Raw genomic sequence first — 22,805 nt, 5'->3', positions numbered from 1 at the left:
TACAGTACTTTCAGGCATTCCGTTCTTGGGTTGGCCGACCCCCCACGCTCTCTTTGAAAACAGGACATTGTTAAAACAGAAACATGTTGCTTTTGGCATGAAGCTGCTCTCTGCCTGCGTACAACGGGGCCTGCAATTAGCATGGCCGGCTCCCCAGAACAAATATTCTCCACTGCAATCCTGCCAGGGCAGCAGAGACACAGCTCCACTGCAAGAATGCTTGGCATTTCCTTTAATGTGCTTTGGCTGAGCTGGGTCAGAGAAAACCAACAGTAAAAGCAGAACAGAGTCCCACACAACAAAACTTCCTGTTCACACTCACTTTCTCTCTCAAACAAACACGCTTTTCCCATAAAGAGAAAAACATATTTCCATCCCCTCATTCTTTTTAACTGCTACGGTTACAGGTTTTCTTTAAAATAATATAATATATCCCATATATCTATAATATATATATCTATAATTATTATAGATATATGGGGCTTGACATTAACATTTTTGGTCACCAGCCACTGTGACTAGTAGTTTACTAGCCATTCAGTATTTTCACTGGCCACAATTTTGACATTGATACCATTAGAAAAAAACTGCCATACAGATATTTTTTTATATTATCTCATAATTAGGCAGCAGGTATATTAGGCTGTTGTCACTTTAAGACTTGACTCACAGATCCATTATACTGTTACACATGCGTTTTTTTTCTCAACTGTTTACGCTCACTTAAATCATAACTGGCTGTGTTTACGTGAATACTCGCCAAGACTGGCATTTTGTCATTTTTTGTGTATTTGACTGTTTAAGCGCAATAAGCAGCCAAAAATAACTAAATTTAGTACTGAGAGGCGGCTTTATGCTTTGAGTGTTAGCACAAAATCTGCGTGAATGAGTAAAATGAAGCGCAATACACGCGACCCCACGTAGAAATTCAAGCCCTGTAACACCAACAATATTCATGCGGAGCAAATTAAACAAGTGAGTGAGGGGAGGAGGGTCTGTGTGTAACTCGCAGTCGGAGAGATGAGAGAGAGAGAACACAGCTGGTATCGTGTGTGTATTCTGCGAAAAAATTAGAATTGGAAGCGTTTCAGATATTTCAGTCTCGATATGTGTTGAAAAATCGCTACTTTTGACAACACTACATTGTACTTAGTTTACTATTTCAGATGCCTTTTTAAAAGACTACAATTGAAAAATTTAAATATTATATATAAAATTCAACCCGCCAAAGTAGCTATAGGAGTGACTGTGTTACACACCACTGCTGAAATCCCCCCGCATTTGGCGGGTTGGTGGGTATATATACAGTATATATATATATATATATATATATATATATATATATATATATAAAATAAGCTTTCTATTTCCATAGCTGGCAAAATTTCAAGTTATATCTTTTCAAGCGACAGTTTCTAAAAGTAGTGCATTCATACACTTACCAAATTACTCCAACCTCTAGGTCAGGGGTCTAAACTGGATTAGTGGAAGACTACCATTCACCTCCATGTTAATTTCAAACACAGGCTCTCTCTAAAAGAGCTCCAGCACATACCCTTACTGCTGTTTAGCCCAATCATTTCAAGTTGGTGGTAAAATTGCCTTGACTAATCTAAACCCAGAGCTCAGAAGTCTTAATTGATCCAAAAGCCTGCATGTTCAAAAGCACTCTACCATTAAAACAAAGTGTTTGACACTGTGAAACAAGCCCTTGGACCTTTTTCCCATTTGTATTTCCAAACTTTAGTTGGTTTACAAGATAAAATGTGTTTAATTATACTATATTATTGGATTTTGAAAGAATTTTGACAACAAATTGGAACAATTAAGTTCTTTTATGTTTGTGAAATAAGTCTCTTTTGCATTTATTTGATAAAAAAAAAATACAGTAAACCACAGTAATATTGCAAAATCCTACACCATTTAAAATAACTGTTAAGCATTTTAAAATGCAAGTTTCCACAAACCTATTAATAAGCCCCCCAAAAAATTATTGAGCACCAAATGTTATTACACTGAAGAATAATGGCTGCTGAAAACTCAGCTTTGCCATTACAGGAATAAATTACATTTGAAAATATATTAAAATAGAAAACAGTTATTTTAATATTTCACAATATTACTGTTTTTTGATCTAATATATGCAGCAATGAAAAAATACATGATTGGCATACTGTGTGTGATTTGAAATCCCTTCAAAGTCATTTCACTCTGCAGCCACACTAAACAAAGGCCACACGAGTTCAGCTGCTTTATACAGTAGTTGAATGGGGGGGAAAAATCGCTATTTATCATGATTAAATTTCAATGACATTTTAAATCAGCAAACAAATCTGACATCAACAGTGTAATATATTTTCATTATTTAGGCCATTCTAGAGTAAATAAAAACACAGACAATGCCTATATCTACTGTCTTAAAATCAGTTTAACAGATTTTACCATATTTAAATCCATTCCCTTTGTATAACACACATTTTCTCCCTCAATACATGCAAGTGTAAGCCTATCCCGGTTGGCCAAAAATGTAATTCCTCAATATGTCATAGTTTAAGTATTATTTTCTCAAGCAAATGGACATCCCTAATTAAATCTGAGACCCTTGACCAGTGTCTCTGTACAATAACCTGAACCTGTATCTGTTGGACAGTATCTGAAAGATCTGTCTTTTAAGGTCAGTTTTACCATCCTTCTAGTCTCACATAGACAGATTATATTCTGTCGCTTAGAGAACCGCCCGCTTAGAAAAGACACGTCGGACTGACATGTAAAGAGTGGATTTACCTAAAATAGATCATACTACAATACTAGATGAGAGCTGATCCGAAGACATGATGCGAAGAACATCTTTCCATCAGGTCTGGTGATGATTTACTGCTCTGGGATTTTTACCCAGAGACAAAATCTACTTAGACATCAAAGGTCAACATATTATTACCGTTTTATTGAGGATTGATTTCCTGTAGTAGCAACGGTAGAAGAGACTATAGATGTTGTTAGGGAACCTTGAAGAGGGCACTGCGACGGCATTATCAATCTTCACTGTCCTTAGAGAAAGACCCACTCCTCACAGTTTGGCTAAAGAAATCCAAGAGGTCACCGAACCTTTCAAAATGGGGCCTGTTCTGATAATATCAATAGCACTTATCTATTCAAAGTTTGCCCTTGTGCCTGCCAGCTTCCCGTAAATACAAAACACTCCCTTGTGAGGAAGGATGTTTTTCCATCGGGCTGAATAGGGTGAACGACCTCAAAGAACAAGCCCATATTTCTGGTGATTTAAAAACACTTCTGTCTCTTTCTTTCACCAACAGCCCAAAGACAGCAACAGAAGTAGAAGTACGAGATAGAATTTTATCATATTACCGTGACGGCTCCACTATCTGTGTGACAGAAGCAATTGTTTAATGTGAAATCAATAAAATCTCACAATGTCTGCTGACTGTAGACACAAAAGATGGCCAGGTTGATGAATCAAGACAGTAATGTTTTTCTTATGCAAATGATAACTGCTGAGCGCATACCATTACAACACTGCGAAACATGTGCTTTGGCCCACGCTCCTCACGGCACTGAACGCAAACAGATGTATGAGGAGATTGGATGAAAAACAACTTTACGCAGCAGCCAGAAAATGCATCACATTCTCTAGCAACAAAACGTGTATTATGTACGCAAAATAGGTGGGCAGTGTCTATACACGGTTTATTAAAAACGTACTATGTTGCTTTAGGCCAGCATGAGCAAAACAAACTGTATTAGCAGTGACAAATCTTTTATATATATATATATATTTTCTGAAGGAAATATGAGTGGTACTTTTAGGCACTTCTTAAACAGACTCATTGGGGAAAATGTGCCTCTACCTACATACAAAACTTATACATACTGTACAACCCACTGCAGTTTCCAGTTAAAATAAACACTACTGGCAGTAATACACCAATAACTTTTGGTTATTTCAATGGTCCACTTTAGACATTCTGCTAACTATTAGGTAACACTGCAACTACATGTCATCAAACTCTCTGACTGTCTGAGTCTGACTGATATCTACTTAGGGTGCTTTCACATCTGTAGTTCGGTTAATTTGGTCCGGACCAAGGGCGAAAAATTTAGCATTTTTCAGGCGTTTTGGTTCCTTTTCACACCACACTGATCGCTCTGGTCCGGATCAGTTTATGAGTTGATAAAACGAACCAAAATGCAGTCACGTGACAACATCCACATCACTCGTTGGCCAGATATGTCTTGAACGCACTTCGATTGGTCAGAATTAACGTGCGGGAAAATTTCAACAGAACTCCCGGAAGTAAACAAAGAGGTGGAAAATCCGGCAGACAACACGCCGCTGTTTACTATGGAGAGACGACTGCGTGGGCTGAATGTATCCCTGGTCATATTTTATTAAATAGTTTGTCTGCACCACTTTAGTCAAACAATAATATTTGAGAATGAAGCGAGGATGCGGCTCGAAAATAACGTAAATAATTTCTATCAGGCTCCGCACCTCCTCACAACTCCAAGTTTGTCCGTGAGCTGCCATGCTTTAAGTGCAAACTGTCAACAAACATTTCTCCTCATCCCATAATGCACAGAGCAGCTGACTACGGCAACTGGTTTAGTCCAAAAATGCGCAGTTCTTTGGCAGTTGGTTCTGTTCGAGGTCGGATCACGTTCTCACCAAAAACGAACCGCTCCAGAGTTTGTTTGAAAGCGTACCCGCTTTTGGTGCGCACCCGAGTGCGATTGCCACATTCTCACCTGCCCAAACAAACCGCAACAATGGGGAAAACGAACTCCAGCGCGATTCAACCGAACTAAATGAGGTAGGTGTGAAAGCACCCTAACACTTTAGTTTCATGGTCCCTTAACAGACATTCTACTGGTAAGTTTGCAACTACATGTCAACTTATTCTACTAACCCAAACACCTAACCCTAACCTAACAGTCTAGTACAGCCTACTAATACTCTAATGAGAGTTAGTAGACATGTAGATGCAAAGTTACTTGAAGTTCTCTAAAGTGCACCATTGAAATTAAGTGTAACCCAAATGTTCACGTATTATGATTACAGGGCAGATTATTGATTAATAAAGACATATTTGTGCATAGTTCCTTGCAAAATACTATGTTATGACCTCAAAACTTTTTTTACCATAGGGAATTATTTGTAAAATAATACTTCTTTTTTTTTTACATTTGCATCACATAATGTACAGGATTTCACTTGGTTTCCTGAACAGACTGAACAGCTGAAAAGTGCATTTAAAAAAACCATTTAAAACCAGCCAACAGACCAGCTTAACCAAGCTAGGAGAAAAGCTAAGACCGGCAAATCAGCTTAGTTTTTTTTTTCGTTTTTTTTTTTTTCAGGTATTGCCTTGTGTAATATTTTTTTCCACCCCTGTTTTATTAGCCTGGCACCACTGTAAAAGGACAAAGGCATCAAAATGCTAGGCTGAAAGCCACTAGGAAAAAAACATCAACGAGCTACTCATCAAGAGAATTAACTATCTATTAGACACTACATCTCTAGCAAATTGACAACTCTACAAATAGACAAGCAAAACAACATCCCAGACTAGACACAACATCACAATAAACAAGTGACAACTGTAACAACTCTAAAGCACTAGTCAAAACAACATGACCAGCACCTATTAGTAAACTAAAACAGGGGGTAAACCTTCAAAAATAGCCCCAGCCGGCTTGACGAAAGGGATGACGAAAAGCACACCTGCCGCTATAAAACAACAAGGCCCTGCACCTGTTGCTATGACCGTTGTGATAACAAGCATGTATTTTTATGTTTAATTGCCAGTGTGCCACCATCTAGTACTGATGCACAGGCACGTTCAGAGAACGCGAGCAAGTATCCATCAGGGACTGCATTTTTCAACGCCACATTTGCATTCTGATAGCTCTAAAAGGAGCCTTATCAGCCTCTAGTAAATCAGATTTGTCTGTTTGTTTAATCACAGGCTTCTAAAAAAACTGTCATTTAAGCAGGATGCCACTAAGAAAAGAGGAGAAAATTATCTTTTGCTACCCCACCCTTTACAAAAGAAAGGGAATTAGAACAAACAACTATGTAAAAAAAAAAAAGAAAAGAAAAAAAAAAGGCTCCAGGTATGACAAACACGTTGTTATGCAGTGGCTTTGCGAATGCAAAAAATATGTTGCTGTCTCAAAGTAAAAACAAAACAAAAACAAACAAGTATTTGTTTAGGGTTCTTATTTAGGGTGAAATTTGCAAACCTACTGCACTTTTGTACAAAAAAACAAAAATTCCCCCGCAACAATTGTACATGTACTTATTATAAAGCAGTTTTTTTGTATGTTCATAAAGTCAAGCAATCGAAAGTTCAAACACATATTTTAAAGATTAAACCTATCAAGGATGCATTAAATAGCATGATGACATTTTGAATACTGCAGAAAGACATGCGCATGTAGGAACAAGTATGTTACACGCTGGAAGTAGATAGAGAGAAAAGATAATGAGAATGGAGAAATAAGAGGTACCTTCAATCTTCTGCAGGGCTGTCTGACAGGCTTCCTGGCTAGCGAACTCAAATGGGTTGTTGCATGTTCGTACACTGTCACATTCACACTTCCCATCAATGATGTTACAGCCCGTAACCAGGTTTTCATTGCATGGCTCAAAGCCCAAGAGCTGGTCGTCATCCCAGTTTTCATCTGAACGAAAATGAAAGAGACACATATCAATGAGAATGCCACAGCAACAGAAATTCATTACCAGATCAAACAGAGTATTTTAAAATTCAGAATACATCCCGATACATTTTTACAGTATCATTAAAACCGTGGGTTCCCCAAAGCCAACTGGTCTGGTGATGCTGAAGTAATGAGGCTACTGAATGCTAGAAAAGAGCACATGGCCAATTACATGTGCATTTGAGGTCCAAGGGGTATCATAGAACTCAGGAATAGGAGAGAAACATAGACTTGTTATAAAGGATTATGCAGTTTCTACGTTCCTAGCCTCTCTCGACTTACACGATAAATAAATGGTGGCAGAGAGCAGCACATTTTCAAAATAAGAATGACCCCGACCCTGAAGACGCTTCTATCTGCCAGGAACATTATGAGGTCTTATTTGCAGTGCAAACACACATTGCTGATACAAGCGCTGGTATTTCAGCCCACTGAATGTTCACCTTATCAGCGCGCACGCATGTTTGTGTGCTTAGTACGGATGAATACACACTCAAGATGGGCATATACCAGGGCTGGCTGATATATTGAATTTTTATTCATATTTTTTATATATATAAATTATTTGACAATTTATTTTATAAAAACCTAAATATAATTATTTTTAAATATATATTAAAATGTTTTTTTGTTTTTTAAGCCCACCTTTCTATGATATTGTATTCCCTAGAAAACATAATAATAAAAACAGCTTAAACCAGTCTGAAGATGGTTTGAGCTGGTCTTATCTGGTTTCACAACCTAGTCAAGCTGTGCAGCCAGCTGGTTTCCCAAACTGAACAGCTGAAAAGTGGCCAAAACCCCTAGAGAACCACCAATAGACCAGCTTTACCAGCAAATCAGCTTAGGGTGGTTTATTTATTTATTTCAGCAGAGTATTACTCAGTGAAGGTATATGAGTATTCTTTTGCCTGTTTTAACAGCCTGAAACGACTAACATCATATTAATGTATGTTGTTGATCCTGGAACAACATTCCAATCAGTTTTAAGGGACAAGTTTCCAGTTTATGTCACGTTTAGGCTTACAACCAGGGTTATGTGCTTCAACATCAGTGTTATTCACCTTTCATTTCCCTCTAATTTTAAGGATAAGTTATGGGTAGGTTTAGGTTTAGAGGTAGGGATAGGACTAAATTGTTGATCCAGGATCAACAAACTATGTTGATCCAGGAACATGTCTTACTTGGCAAAATAGAGTTGTAAAGTAATATATTACAACTCAATTATTTTAATACATGTCATTTGACCATTAATTAATTTCATTAATACTAGACCTTAGTAACATAAATGACAGTAGAGTAGTAGAGTAGAGTTTTAATGAATCGGTCCAAAACACGGATTTATTTGGATACACATCAACCAGACCCAGTGTATATACTAGGTACCAGCGCATGCATGTAGATGCATCTGAATGCGTGTAATTTGTGTCTTTCGGCCTCCGAGGAATGCAGCCCGCTTGCCAATAAATAACAGGCCTTGTGCTTCTATGAGCAATTCGGCTGTTGAGTCAGAAAGATTTCTGTAGAAACCTGCCTGGTACTGCAGAGAAACCTTCAATTTGATTTAGCAGAAATTAGACTACTAAATGACTTTGTTTTGTATCCATAACTTCTCAACCCCTGGGTGGGTCGCTTTAAATACTCTGAGGATAAACAAGTCATGGAAAAACATTCCTTTCACCCGCCCTTGTATGTTCACTGTAGGGTCAGTCACAGCTGCACACTTGCGGCCCAGTGTTTCGGTCATCTGCATTTGATGGGTGTGATTCCAGCTGTACGGCACAACACCCATACCGTGGGCCGCAAGAACACAAGGTCCCTATATATAGGGGACTGTGAGTATGTGATCTTCTAACAATCAAGGACTAGAAGCTGATGTTCCAAAGCCTTGTGCGCTTGTTATTTTCACCAAAGCCACAGGGGTGAAGTCCCCAAATAGCTGCTGTCAACAGCTGATTCTTCCGTAACTAAGCATGGCTCTCCAGACCAGCTTCGGGTCATTTAGCTGGGTGTGGAGGGTCGAGTCCCCTGCCAAACAAGGGTTGTCAGTAGCCTGGCATAGGGTTCACATGATAAACACATTGCGGTGGTCCAAACCACACAGCGGGATTCAGCTTGGCATGTTCACAGACAGCATTGCCTTGAAGACCTCCTGGGAAGATCCTCCTTACGAGTTCAGAAATCATAATTTCGACGTGATGTGCATTCAAGTGATTTCAGTCAGATTAAAATAGATGCAATTTCACATATCTTTCTCTCTTTTTCACTTCCTGACAAACACTGGATGTTTTTAGTGTTAATGCAACAAAAATGAAGAGGAAATATGCATAATATGAGTAACTGGTGGTGTGTTAACTATATATTTTATCATTCTTGTGCTCAAAGCACAATGACTGATAAGAAATGCAAAACCAAGTCAGCCCATAATAATCCATAATAATAATAATAATAATCCATAATCGAGCTACCTAAGCCGTAATTACTGGCAAGCAGTATTGTATTCAATACAAAAATGCATACTAGAGATGTCAATCAATTAAAAATGTTAATCTAATTAATTACATAATACGCTTATAACAACATAAACTGTTTGTTGTATTTCCATTTTAAATGTAAGCCTATCACTAGTGTTTTCAGTTAAAAGCAGGTTCAAGTATTTCCATTCATGACCAAATACTTGTTTAATGTAATTAATCACAGAAAATTAACATGCTAAGTTGATAACCCTAGTACAATGTAATTGGTACACATTCACAATTACAACTTCTATCATGACCAATTTGCCTGTATCATTATGAGTATTTAATTGATACGCCTCCAAACCCCAGAAAGACAATCAGTGTTCAATAAAATATAATTTCCCACTGGAAATTACAACATTGTGGAGGATTCCATTTACATTAATTTTGAAAATACGATCATTCGGAGACACTTGACAGCAGGATTACTGTAGTGTTGTCACAAGTCTAAAATGGTCTTAGTTTTTACATTCACTAAAACCATAGAAAAAGGTAACAAAAGTATTGACGGATCCTTTGTTCTGTATTGTGATAAACATCTGAGTGAAACAGATGTGAAAAAAAATGGTGCAGGGACTGTCGATTGGACGGAGGCAGATCTGAATGCAAGCTTTGGGTTGACTGTAAGAAAGGGTGGGGTTTAAGCGGATGAAATGATTGGAGAAGTCTGGTATATGTCACCAGAGAGAAGTCTGTCGTTTCACTGGAAGATTGAGTTGACATTTTGACAAACAAATATTGAGCTCAAAATATTTTTTAATTTGCATGGACGAAGCTTTTACAATAAGATAAATACGTTTATAATAATAATAATAATATTTAAACTTCATGCCGACTTTAAAATATTCTTCTTGAATATTTTACATTCACAGTTTGAAGCATTTCACATATAAATGTAGTCGGAGATGTGAGTTATCGCAATAATTTAATAACAATCACAAAAGTGCAACTGCTCCTATCATATTCTTTCAAGACTCAATATTTGTATTAAAGCCTTGTACTATATGAAAACACAATCCTCCCACCTCACGTTACCTAATATAGTCTGGTAGATGAAGAAGCAGCTAAAAAAAATCTCACAAAAGGCTTGTAGAATCAGAAAACCTCAAGGAATAAAATGAAGCCCCATTCAACACAGCAGTTCTTCATAAACAAGCACAGTGAAAAGTGTTGTTTTGCTGATATCAAAGCATGATATCGTCCTCTTCTAGCTGATACATGGCCTTCCCGCTGTACTCTGCAGTGGCACCTGGTTGTTATCAAGGCAGGAGTCCTTCCTCAAGCAAGAGATGCTTGCTAATTTGCAACCAAACCAATTAATTACTCTGTCAGGAAAAGACAGCATTTTCAACACCCTAGTCGTTAAACGCTACTCTGCAACCAATGAAAGACAGTGAAGATAGGAAGACAAATGCTAGTTATAAATCAGAAAAGCTATTAATACCCCAAATCTGGTAATAAATTCAACAATTTCATCATAATTTAGCATATACTTAATGCATATTCCTGATGTTGCTGTGGACGATTCATCAGTGCAATTAATTTTAACGACAAAAATAAAAAGCATTTTTAAAAGTTGCTGAAATTCTTTTAATTATATAATTTAAAATAAATGTATAATTAATAAAAGTAATATGTAGGTCACCCAGGCTATCTAATGGATAATGTCTACCAATAACTAAATGGCCAACACAATATCTCTTTTACATTTTGGCGAATTGGTGGCTAGTACGTATGAATTCATTCAATCTCATTCATACATTTACATACGACCTGCTTACGGTCGGTTGGGTTTAGGGTTGGAGTTATGGGATTAAAAAAAAACTGCACATTTTCGTACAGGTCAAGGTGATTTTGTCAAGTAAGACATGTTCCTGGATTAACATATTTTGTTGATCCTGGATCAACATTCCTGTCCGAAAATGTAGTCCTATCCCTACTCCTAAACCTAACCCTGCCCATAACTTATCTCTAAAATTAGAGAGAGATGAAAGGTGAATAACCTTGATGTAGAAGCAAATAACCCTGGTTGTAAGCCTAAACGTGACATAAACTGGAAACTTGTCCCTTAAAACTGATTAGAATGTTGTTCCAGAGATGTTGATCCAGAAACATGTTGCATTTGGGGAAATCACGTTCACCTTTCCATATAAATCACATCGTAAGAATCCATAAGAAATCACCACCTTGAAAAATCTTTACTTTTTTTACAAGAGTTTAGGCCTCAGGTTTGATTCCATTCAGGAATATAATGCCCACGTTCACAATCCAATCATTTCCCACCCCTTTTTTTCCTTATTGAATATACCATTTCACTCAGAATTGTCACATTACAGAAGTAAATGGTCTGCAAAGCCAATTTAGAATTGACTTTAGGGGAAGAAGTCTTTTTTGCAACAGTGTCTACGGTCTGTATCGCCTGTTCATTGTTCAAATTCAGAGCCCCTTTTGACACTAACTTTCCAGCCTCTGAATTATAACCAGGAAAAGTCCCGCCGGCCCCTATGCAGAACCCCCCGAGGACACTTAGTACTCTGAGGAGCAGAAGAGAGACTTCAGGGAAGTGCTTGACAGGGAGGCTGCCGAGAGGGGGTACACATTTCCGCTTGTCTTCACTGACTACACCAGACAACCGGTTCTCTCTCAACAAATTTCAGCCTGCCTGTGCTGTCCCTTTTTGTGAAAAAGAAGAAAAACATAGACACAGACATGCACTTTGGCTGGCAGCAATGCTCTACTTTAAAGAAATAGTTTGCCCAAAAATTCTGTCATAATCTACTCACCCTCATCATGTTACTCCAAACCTGTATTACTGTTCTGGTCTTTTTCCCCCCCATGCCATTACAAAGAATAGAGCTTCAAAATGGTGACCTGATCCAGGTCTCAACTGACTCAGTGTTCCGTCAATTAATAGCTCACTGGAGGAGAAGAACGTCAATAAATAATGACTTCAATTTCTTCAAATAACGTTGTTTTCTCAGTAGACTTGGAATATAGCACACATCTCTCACAGCATATTATGATACATTTACAGTGCTTTTGTGCAACCCATCTTGTTGGGAGATGATGTTTACATTAACTCTGTGCACAATTGTCTGATTAAGCCTTAGAAAATTGCAAAAGAAACCTAGCTAATTATGGATCAGTGGCGTAAAGAGTAGGCTGTGGTGTTAGCTTTTGACGCGACAGACCTGAGTTCGAATCCGCATTCGTCTCCCTTTTCCCATTGCATATCAGGTCAGAGTAGCATTTATTTTTTTTATTTTTTTAAATTAAAAAATTGGAAATAAAGTGCCAAATGGGTATTTAATAGTGGGAATAGAGTGTTCCCAGGTAGGGTTAGATGTAAGATGTAGGGTAATGTAGGAAATTTAAAAACCAAAACACTCCAAACATTACATATTTTTACTAATTCACTTCATAACGTCAGTCGAGTGTTTGAAATAACTTCCATTGATCTGGCTTCTTTTCACAGAATGAGGCAGACAAAATATTATTTTGTAGTATTCTATACTTTAATTAATGCTATGTCGCTTAGTGTTGCATTATAAATATAATTTATTCTTATGTTGCGGTGGTGTGTTTATTGTCTTCATGTTTAATAAGTCAAAGTGTTTCTATCTTCTTATTTTTCAGCTACAGCGATAGATGGATTCCTTTGTCCATATTAGGGATTTCCTGGAACGCCATAAGTTTTATTATTTCGGAGAGGCATATTTAGACTTACAGTAAATAAAAAAATTAAATAAAATGCAGATTCCAAATCCCCTGCTAGTGAGGAAAAATGAAACTAGACATTAAAATGAGTGGAGCTGCTCTTACATCACTTTAACTTGGAGCACCTTCTTAGTTTACTTCTATCACAAAGAGCATTGTTTCCCAATCACCGCATAACCTTTATTTAGATGGGTAATTTAGTGTTTTTGGCAGAAGAATGCCTAGACAAAAAACTCCGTCTGACAGTGATTAAGGCCAATGTGGAGCTGCTTTGTTAGCAGACAGAGTCCAGGGTTTGTGTGGATGATATTAATAAGGGCAGGCGTGCTTCATTCTCCAGGTGTTCTCTGCAAACAGATTGTGTATAATCACGTCCCATTCTTCCCAGTCTAAATCCATTTAAATGATAAAGACCACTGCTTTTCTCCAAGCCAGGAAGATTATGATTTGAGCCCAGTGCTGTATTAACAGTAATGTGGTGCAGTCAGTTGGGGATATGAACTGTCAAGCTCAGGGCTCCAATTCCAGATGGGTGGACAAGGTGAAGCTTTAGTAAATATACTGCCGCACAAATGGTCAGAGCGAGTGTGTCAAAAATTTCAACCATGCATGTTGTCAAGGATGTCAGCTACACAAATAAATTACAGCACAACAGGAGAGCATCACAAGTACAGCAAGGGAAATGTCATTTAATTACAATGTTTATAAAAAATACTAAAAACTAAAAGTAAATATGTGTGTGTGTGTGGGGGGGGGTACTAAGTTTACATTTACATTTAGTTATGTAGAAATACGACTAACAAATTTCTACACGCATTACGTAGTGCATGAAAGATGGATAAAGATCCTGTTGGAAAAAATGCTAAATAAAAAACTATAGTATCTGAATAAGTGGAAAAAAAATGTGTTCAAAATAATAAGTGATATTCCTGTTATGGTTTAAAATAGTTTACTGTGCACTTCAAAGTAGTTCATTAAGTCTGTTGTACTTTTGCCACAAATGCACACCGCTAAGCTATCATTGCATGTGAACAGCAACTCACAAAGTCATTCTTAAGCACCGTTCACACCAAGGACAGTCACTATAATAAGGATAAGAATAAAGATAAAGATATAGGCTAGTTCTAAAAATCATTCTAAATATAGTCCACGCCACTACAACAATAACGGCACAGAGAATTTATCATTCACTTTCAGAATGATTTTGTTTTAAAATTGACAGCCAATCAGAACCCATCCTGCTCAAGAGTTTAGGAATTTAAAACAGCAGACGACAAAATGCGTTGGTGTGGATGCTAATGTAGTTTACTCATTTACTCACCCTCATGTCTGCATGACATTTTTCTTCTGCTGAACATAAAAGAAGGCATGTGGGGCAACCTGTCACTCACATGAGATCACAGCAATAGCAAACCACAACCATCCAATCAATTCCCAATGGACAGAATCAAGTCTCGCCCTACATCTTTTCCTTGTTCAAGAAGCTGTTTCATTCGTATTTACATCACAATAGGGAAAAATACTATCTCACCTATCCAAAAAGATAATCATTAATCACCTGATAACCAACGTGGTGCTAATATATTGTTTCCTTATAATCATCAGGCAACATATGGATGCCAACAAACAAATAAAGCAGTTCTACAAGAAAAACACGGTAAGCTAAAATTTCATAGATTTGAAACATTTTCTGTTGAATTTTCAAATGTCTCTTGAAAAATGGTAGGATTTTGAGTGCAACAGTTCACTTACAGATGTAAAACACTACGACCGCACCTGAACCCTTCCAAATTGATGCAGTGACCAGTATGATGAGCCCTAAAGTAACTTTAACATCACTGGGCTGTCAAGTCCAGCCGGCTTCACACAGGGACCCCTGACTGCTTTCTCTGAATAGAGAAGCAGCACATCATACATCACTTCTCAGGGAAAGCTCACCTGGAGGGTCCTGACACTAAACCCCCCAGGTGTTCCATGTGATGTGCTCGGTAAGCCCGTCTCCAGAGAAGCCCACGGGGCATTTCAGGACCATCATCTCGAATGTATGTGTTCACTTGTAAACAGCCTGTCAAAGTAATATCATGCACAGGAATGCACAAGAAAGTATAGACTTGGACGTGAATATCACGGTCAATTCGAACAGAAAATTGCTTCTGTTGTTTTCTCCTCCACCCCTGTGGATTGTGGTGCTCCATTTAAAGGAACAGTTCACATAAAAATGGAAAATATTGTGGGTTAAATTAAATTTGGGTTTGTTCGGCTTCAGGAAACTTAAAAGATAGTAATATGAGCTATTTTGCTTTTGTGTCCTTTTTGAGGCTTGACACCCCTTGTTGTCAGTCAATTTCTTTTTTATTTAAAACACAACCAGGAGTTACTTTTTGTGTTCCACATAGAGTGAATTTACACTTCATGCCGACTTTAAAATATTCTTCTTGAATATTTTACATTCTCAGTTTGAAGCATGTCCCATATAAATGTAGTCAGAGATGTGAGTTATCGCAATAATTTAATAACAGTCACAAAAGTGCAACTGCTCCTTCTATCATATTCTCTCAAGACTCAATATTTGTATTAAAGCCTTGTATTTGTAAATCAATCCTCTTGTTGTCAGTCAATTTCATTTTATTTAAAACACAACCAGGAGTTACTTTTTGTGTTCCACAGAAGAGAGAAAACAGGTCTTGAATGACATAATAGTAAATAAATAACAGAATTAAACATTTTTGGAGTAAACTTCTCCTTTAAATTCAGTACAAATCTGTAATGTCCCACAACACACTGGACTTTGAGATATTCATAACTCATGGTGACTCACGGCAGGCACGGTCTACAGCACTTGTACTTTCTAATTCACTGTTAAGACCCTCTGAGGTCTCAGTTTGTTAGGAGGTGAGGGTGGAGGTTAGCAGGACGTGGCCTATAGTGGCATTCGCTGCGCTCTCTCATCTGACTCATTTATCTGACAGCCGTAGCTGTGGCACTCAGTGCCGCAGTGTTTTCTTGGCTGAATTACAGCAGATGTCACCCCGGCAGTTACATGTCAAACGGTCGAGACGCCTTCAATTTTCATTGCCATCCATGCTGAAACCTGACCCGTGACATTGCAATGCATGTCCTCTGACCAAGCCGGCGTTCCAACTTGGACTAGACCTAACAAGCGACAGGACTCTACAGAGGAAAAAGTATACCGATACAATGTGCAAGCATTAAGAAAATGTTACAGATTGTGAGAAATGTGCCTAAGAGTCTTGATTGCTGTGCCAGTCTTTCATCTCTCTGGGTAATTTTCTTCAGATGACAACACATTCTGGTAGTCGCTTCATTAGTGTACATGGTGATTCAGAAAAGAAAATTCAGAAACATGAAATAAAAGGATGCTCTACCCAAAAATAAATCTCATCATTTAATCTCCCTCATGCTGTCCCAGATGTATATGACTTTCTTTCTTCTGTGAAACACAAACTAAGACATCTTCTAAGATTTTTAGAAAAATAATCCATCTCTGTGAGTCCTTGTAATGCAAGTGGATCCTCAAAGTTTACACTTGAACTATGCAAACAAAGCAAAACAGTAATCCATACAACCCAAGATGATGAATCAATGTCTTCTGAAGAGAAACAATAGGTATGTGAGAAGCTCGACTCAAACGTTTTGTGAAACTCGCTCGAGAAGTGACGTAGAAGCAGATCCTCAACCCACTACATCACGCTTCACAATATACTGGCGTTTACCTCAGGCATGAACTCATGAACCTGCATTTTAAAAGTTGTATGGAAACGATGATTTATAGTTTATGAGGTTGAAAATATTAGTATTTTTCTCTCACACACCTATCGTTTTGCTTCGGAAGACATTGATTCATCAACTTCGAGGGATCCATCCAACATGGACTCACATACGGTAGATTCATCTCTGTCACAAAATCTCAAGTTTGTGTTCATCTGAGGTAAAGAAAGTCATATACATATGGCATGAGAGTGCACAAATGATTATTAAGCCTCTATGATTAGAATTTTCAATTTTGGGTGGAGTTCCTTTAAGTCAAATGGTGACGGCCGATAAATCGGCTGATATTTGACACTGACAACACTGTGAATGAATTTCTGTTTTCAAAAATGTTGTATAGAACTATATTGCATAAAATAAATGTGCCTTTTATTTCATAAATTGCATACATGTAAACCGTGGGTTTACATTCTCATTTGTAGCCTATATTATGAGGTCAATAACATTGATTGGACAAATAGTCTACAGTTTAAAACAGGACATTCATCTGTAAAATATCAGTCAATTCTGGATATTCTAAAGTCTCCCAAACAATATCCAGTTAACGTGTTTTCCATTTCATATATCTCAGGTGAAGAAACTAAACAGCATATGAAAGTTTAGGCTATGTGACTGTTCAAAGCTCATGTATTATGTAATCATAGTTTCACTTGAGTATGGCTTCATAACACAGGATTTAAAAACACCCTTTCAAAACTACAAATATGAAATGTACTAACCCAGGATTAAAAAGAATGTTACAGGGAGAAAACCCCTACAGAGAAGACCCTGAGCCAAGACGTGCTTGACAGCACAATTAACCGAATCAAGGTGAGGTGAGAAAAACGCATCCCGAGAAGCAATGCCTCATGACTGAAGGTATTAGAAGCGCACGTCCCTCGACGGTCCGATGTCAAATAAACTGGCTGAGGCACAAGTTAAGTTGCATAGCAGACATTCCGATGAAAAACCAACAAGCCTCGGCGGAAAGAGCGAGGCTGGCACCACGTCCAAAAACAGCACGGAATCCGTTAGCCATACCCAAAGAAACGGAAAACCGACATGCTGCAAACACATTAACCAGCTCGCCTGTCTTTCACTCTACTACAAACGACATGTAGCTTATAAAGGCAAGGGAAATGTGTTGTTGAGTACTAGACAGGACTGACGCTTACATTCTGACTCATGCTGTCACTATATCCTCTCCATAATGGCTTTACAGTCACATTACGATATCTAATGAGCCCTGATAATGGTCCATTTCTACTCAAATTAGCTGTAATCATGATTCATAATGTTCAGGAGTTTGTTTTTCTTTCTTTCTTTCCTCGAAACTAAAACACTACTGTACTGTGAACCAGGTTATCCTCTAACATCTCAAACACAGCACATTGCATCACTGATTCACTACACTTTACACATTTTCTTTCCCTTTCCATATAGACAGATAGTGTGGCAAGCCGTTTTAACATCCATTCTTTAAATCTATTTAATGTTACCAGTAGCCCTATTTTTTATTCTTCCAATGGGGAAAATATTTCTTTCAGTTTCACTATGAAATATATCTATTCACTAGATAATATGCCGAAAGAGGAATGTAACAAATTCATTGCTAGCCTCCTGGCATTTTTTTTCTATTGAATTCTATAGTGATCTGTGGCTCAGATAGGGACTATTAACTTATAACTAGCAGGCTATATATTCCAATGTTGCTGTTTATCAAACCTATACACTTTATTGGGATCTATTCATTGAATGATAGAACTAACTTGGAATTCCAACTGTATTCCAATTGATACAAACATGTCAATCATAGTAAGAATTGTAACTAGTGGGGTATTTGTTAGGCTTATAGTAATTGGGATAGAGTCACGATCTAATAAACATGAACTAAACATGTATAATGGAACGTACTTGTAACTAATGGGATGGATAGATAGCTACTAGCTATGTACTACTACTACTACTACTACTACCACACAAGTATTAGTAGCCTACCACTGGGAATAGAAGTTAATACTTCATATCTGAATCACAGATCCTCCGAGTTTAGAGATAAATCTTAGCAATTTTTTAGCAGTAACAATGGAACCGTTAATTGGCTGTATTGGGATGTGACTAGCACTAGTATGAAATAATTACTAGGTCTACAATTGAACAGTAACAAACAATGATAGGCCTATTAGTTAGTTTTATTAGGCTAAATGAAGTGTTAAAAGAGCTTGCCAGAAAACATCCGCTTTGGTTTAGTTTCCCCAATACAGATGGAGGCAGAAGTGATGTGATTTATTTAATTCCTTTCACTATCATTAGCCTCGATTAAAGCAATGAACATAGATGGCAACTTTTCAGAGAGTAAATGGAATTTGTATACAGACCTTCACAAACTCCAACCTCGTACTGCGTGATGGAGCCGCCGTTTAACGGGGGTCTGATCACGCACCGGAGTCCGCGGTCGCAGGTCCCGTACAGACCGTAAACCCCGCCGCAGCTCTCGTTCTTCTGCTTGGCACAAACCGAGCAGCAGCCGCAGATTCCCAACACCACCGAACCAGTACAGTGCTTGGGCTCCTCGCATTTGGATTTATCACAGGGCAAACAAATGAGCGCCCGACTGTTTTTCGCGATCAGCACCACAAGTTGGAAAATCAGCATGCATTTCATAAGAAGATACATCCTGGAGGAGGCCATGAAGGAAAAGTGAAAAATATAGATATATCCAACCCAACCCCTGTCCCCCAAACTACGCGATGAGGAACAGATCCTCCAGCCAAACCAACAAATAACAGAAGTAAACAGCGACTCTGGACGAGCGCGAGAAATGTTCCGTTTAGAAAGACGCGTTTTCTTGTCGAACAGAATAATACGGCGTTCCTGGCGTTAAAGTTTTGTTGACAAAAGCCACCAAAAAGGCATCCCCCTTCAGATGAACGGCACCAGAAGAACTATCCCACGCTGTACAACCAGTGCATGGCTTATGCGTCACGATTTCTGCACTGTTCCGTCCAGTTTGTTTTTGCGGAGGAAAACTTTCCTCACGCGCCTCTTCCTTGGAGTCTTTCGTACACACGCCTGTCCTGCGCCTTTAAAGACAAAGCGCGATGTTTTTCAGTAGTTCCCTGTCGAAGAAAACGCGGTCCTGTTATTTTTCTTTTTGTTGTTGCCAGAAGAGATTCATTCAGCTGTGTGAATAAATGTTTCCAGCTATCGCGTCCGTCTCATGTCTACCGCTTGCGCTCGCTGCTGAGCGTTCAGCTCAGTCCCTCACCGTGACCTCATAACGGAACCACTCCCATCTCGCATTACTTTGCTCCATTGGAGAGTTCGTTCGTTCCAGATATGAGACACAGGAAATGCTGGTAACACGACACGCTAAGCGCAGGAGTCTGTGATATAGTTCCCGCTGGTGAAGGTGCATGTGTGGAATGTGGGGCCCGCATAACTTTGAAAGAATCTCGAGTTTGTGTGGCTGCACATCTTTAGTACGATTTTGTAGAAGGAATTGTTATGTCTTGTTTTGGCCATGTATTGTTTCCTATCATCCAAAACATGATTTGTTTATATAGTAGGAGTATTTACACACGATATCAGACACAGCACGTTAAAACAAATCTTCCCATCGCAAAGTTCAGTAGCATAGCCTAAACATAAACAGGTTTTGTCAGACAATATCATTTTAAATGTAATCAGAGATCATGATCTTGAATAGGTTTAAAAAATCTTTATGGTCTTATTGTGAATCTTGGACAAACCCATTGCAACAATTTCTCTTACATTGTACATTGAGGCCTGTGTGAACTCACTGATCTCTCCTGGTTGACTTTGAACTCTGCCGCTGAATGTAAAGAAAACAGCACATTTATAAGCAAGCATTGGCAATATTATGTTGTTTGTCATTTTCATACATTAAGTAAACATTTAAAGTCAATGTGAAAACAAAATAGCCACATTTATTAATATTACATGTTCCTGGTCATATTGTGAAGGTCAGTTCACCTTTATTTATATAGCGCTTTTTACTATGCAGGTTGTTTCAAAGCAGCTTTACAGTGATAACAGGAAAATAATGGAACAAAGATTGTTTCGGCTGTACAGCAGCTCTAGAACAAAATAGTATCATTGTGTCCAGCTTAAGTTCAGATTCATTTCAGTTGTGATGTCATCGTCCAGCTCAGTTCTCATACAATGGTGTCAATGCAGTCCGATCAATAATATTGTTGAATATTAAGTATCTTGACTCCAACTAGGCAAGCCAGAAGCAACAGTGGCAAGGAACCCAAACTCCATCAGGTGACAGATGGAGAAAAAAAACCTTTGGAGAAACCAGACTCAGTCGGGGGCCAGTTCTCCTCTGGCCAAAGAACGAACAGTTTATGATTATGATTCAGGCAGCATTACAGGATGTCCCTGCCATATTGTGAATGATTCATTATATAGTGCATATTCCTAAGAAAAAAAAAATCTGTCTTCATGTTTTTTTCAGCAAAATGTAACAACTTTCTCTTCCTCTGAAACAACTTTCCTTTTCGGCTGATATCCCCAAACCCTTTTATTTTTCAAGCCCTCACCTCCAACCACCTGTGAGACCTTTCACGATTCAGTCAAGCTACATTTTTTCGTTCAATATCCATTGTTAGACATTAACAGTAAATGTTTATTTAAAAATCTTAGAATCTTAAAAGAATGCTATAGGTGAAACGGCTTTCCCAAAGAGAAAAAAAAAAAGTATGATTTCATCCATGCAGATTTTATATGATGTTTTATTTACAAAGTTCAGGAGGATCACGTTCAGTTAATCAAGTCAATTAATAAATACAGCAGACTTATTGCCTCGATTCCATGAGAGTTTTCCAGCATCCCAACACCACCCCATCTCCTCACTTATATTTTTAACTATTCCTATCCCAACCTGGCCAAATTCCGAGCTCAGAGCCCTCCTCTCGGACAGCACGCCAAATACGCATAAACTTTACTCTATTTAATTATGTGTAAGTGTGAACTCGTGAATGGATCATTGTCGTTTTCAGATTGCTGTGATCTTATTTGAGTGACAGGTTGCTGGAGGGAATGAATTTTCGCCCAGTCCTCATGAAATCAGAGAAGAGATGTTATTGAGAGGGGAAGGGGCTGTTAATGTTTTTGCACAGATAAATCATTTACAATAAACTAGAATATTCCATTAAAAAAAAACAAGAATTGTACATTTTGATTTCATGATGACTTTAAATCACAATTGCGCAACTGAGCAGTTATTTGCAGCATGCTTTATCTTACATTCGATGCTCCATACTGAAGCTTTTCTCTATAGAGATAGCTATCAGTGCTATCAGATGTCATAATCATGTAGATGATGAGTGATACATGTGGTAAAAGGCAAGAACAGGGCCTCTCTTCTTGCCTTGAGAAACCATTTGTACAGCAATCTCTGAAGAAATCAGATATCGTTGGATTATATTTACTGTTCTTTCATCTCAACTCTTTTTACTGCAACGGTGTCCTGGCTTTGGGCTGTAGCCAATTAGCAATAGCAGAAGATCAGAGGCTGGAGTTGGCATATACTGTAGATATAGGTTTAGGCTGTTTAGTTGCTGCTAAATGGATATGATAGCAGACACATTGCTTCTGTTAATTCTGTTCTCTATGCAGGACATGTCGATCCCAAGAGGGGCTCAAACGTAAGACATGGAAGCCTTTTTGATGCTGATGCTGTTTTTATCGATCAATAAACCTCAGTCTTGGCTACCTTCAAATTCTATTTATTTTCTTTCCTTTCTCTTTTCACATCAAATTTGATCTTGTCTGAAGGATTTAAGTTTTTTTTTTATGTAAGAATTTTTGCCTATACTCAGTGGTGTCAGATATTTCAGAGAGTATTTGAATACAGTCAAACACATAAGAGTATATAATAGGAGGGAGGGAGGGAGGGAGGGAGGGAGGGAGGGAGGGGGGGGGGTTCTCATGTGGATTTCTCATGTGGATTTCTCATGTGGGCCTATGCTTTGACGCTATTTCCCAAAGGCAGTAAAACTGGTGACAGTTCTTGGAGCCAATGGACATAGG

At 38.2% G+C, this 22,805-nt stretch overlaps 1 protein-coding gene and 1 long non-coding RNA gene across 2 annotated transcripts in view; one reads left to right on the top strand and one right to left on the bottom strand.

Annotated features, from left to right (window-relative positions):
• The window catches only part of LOC309479318, a 28,724-nt gene extending 16,201 nt beyond the window's left edge, over nt 1-12,523 (top strand). The window contains exon 2 of the long non-coding RNA XR_014199189.1: nt 11,255-12,523. This is a non-coding gene — a long non-coding RNA (uncharacterized lncRNA). The remainder of the gene's footprint in view (nt 1-11,254) is intronic.
• The window catches only part of crim1 (cysteine rich transmembrane BMP regulator 1 (chordin-like)), a 113,065-nt gene extending 93,024 nt beyond the window's left edge, over nt 1-20,041 (bottom strand). Inside the window, exons 1-2 of the mRNA XM_082143215.1 lie at nt 19,124-20,041; nt 6,529-6,702 (exon numbers count right to left, since the gene is read on the bottom strand). Coding sequence (XP_081999341.1) covers nt 6,529-6,702; nt 19,124-19,436 — 487 coding nt within the window. The 5' untranslated portion in view covers nt 19,437-20,041. The remainder of the gene's footprint in view (nt 1-6,528; nt 6,703-19,123) is intronic.
• Nucleotides 20,042-22,805: the final 2,764 nt, after the last annotated feature.

The sequence above is a fragment of the Leuciscus leuciscus genome (genome assembly GCF_965113295.1).
Source record: "Leuciscus leuciscus genome assembly, chromosome: 17".
Classification (NCBI taxonomy): domain Eukaryota; kingdom Metazoa; phylum Chordata; class Actinopteri; order Cypriniformes; family Leuciscidae; genus Leuciscus; species Leuciscus leuciscus.
This window is presented reverse-complemented; position numbering and strand designations above follow the sequence as displayed.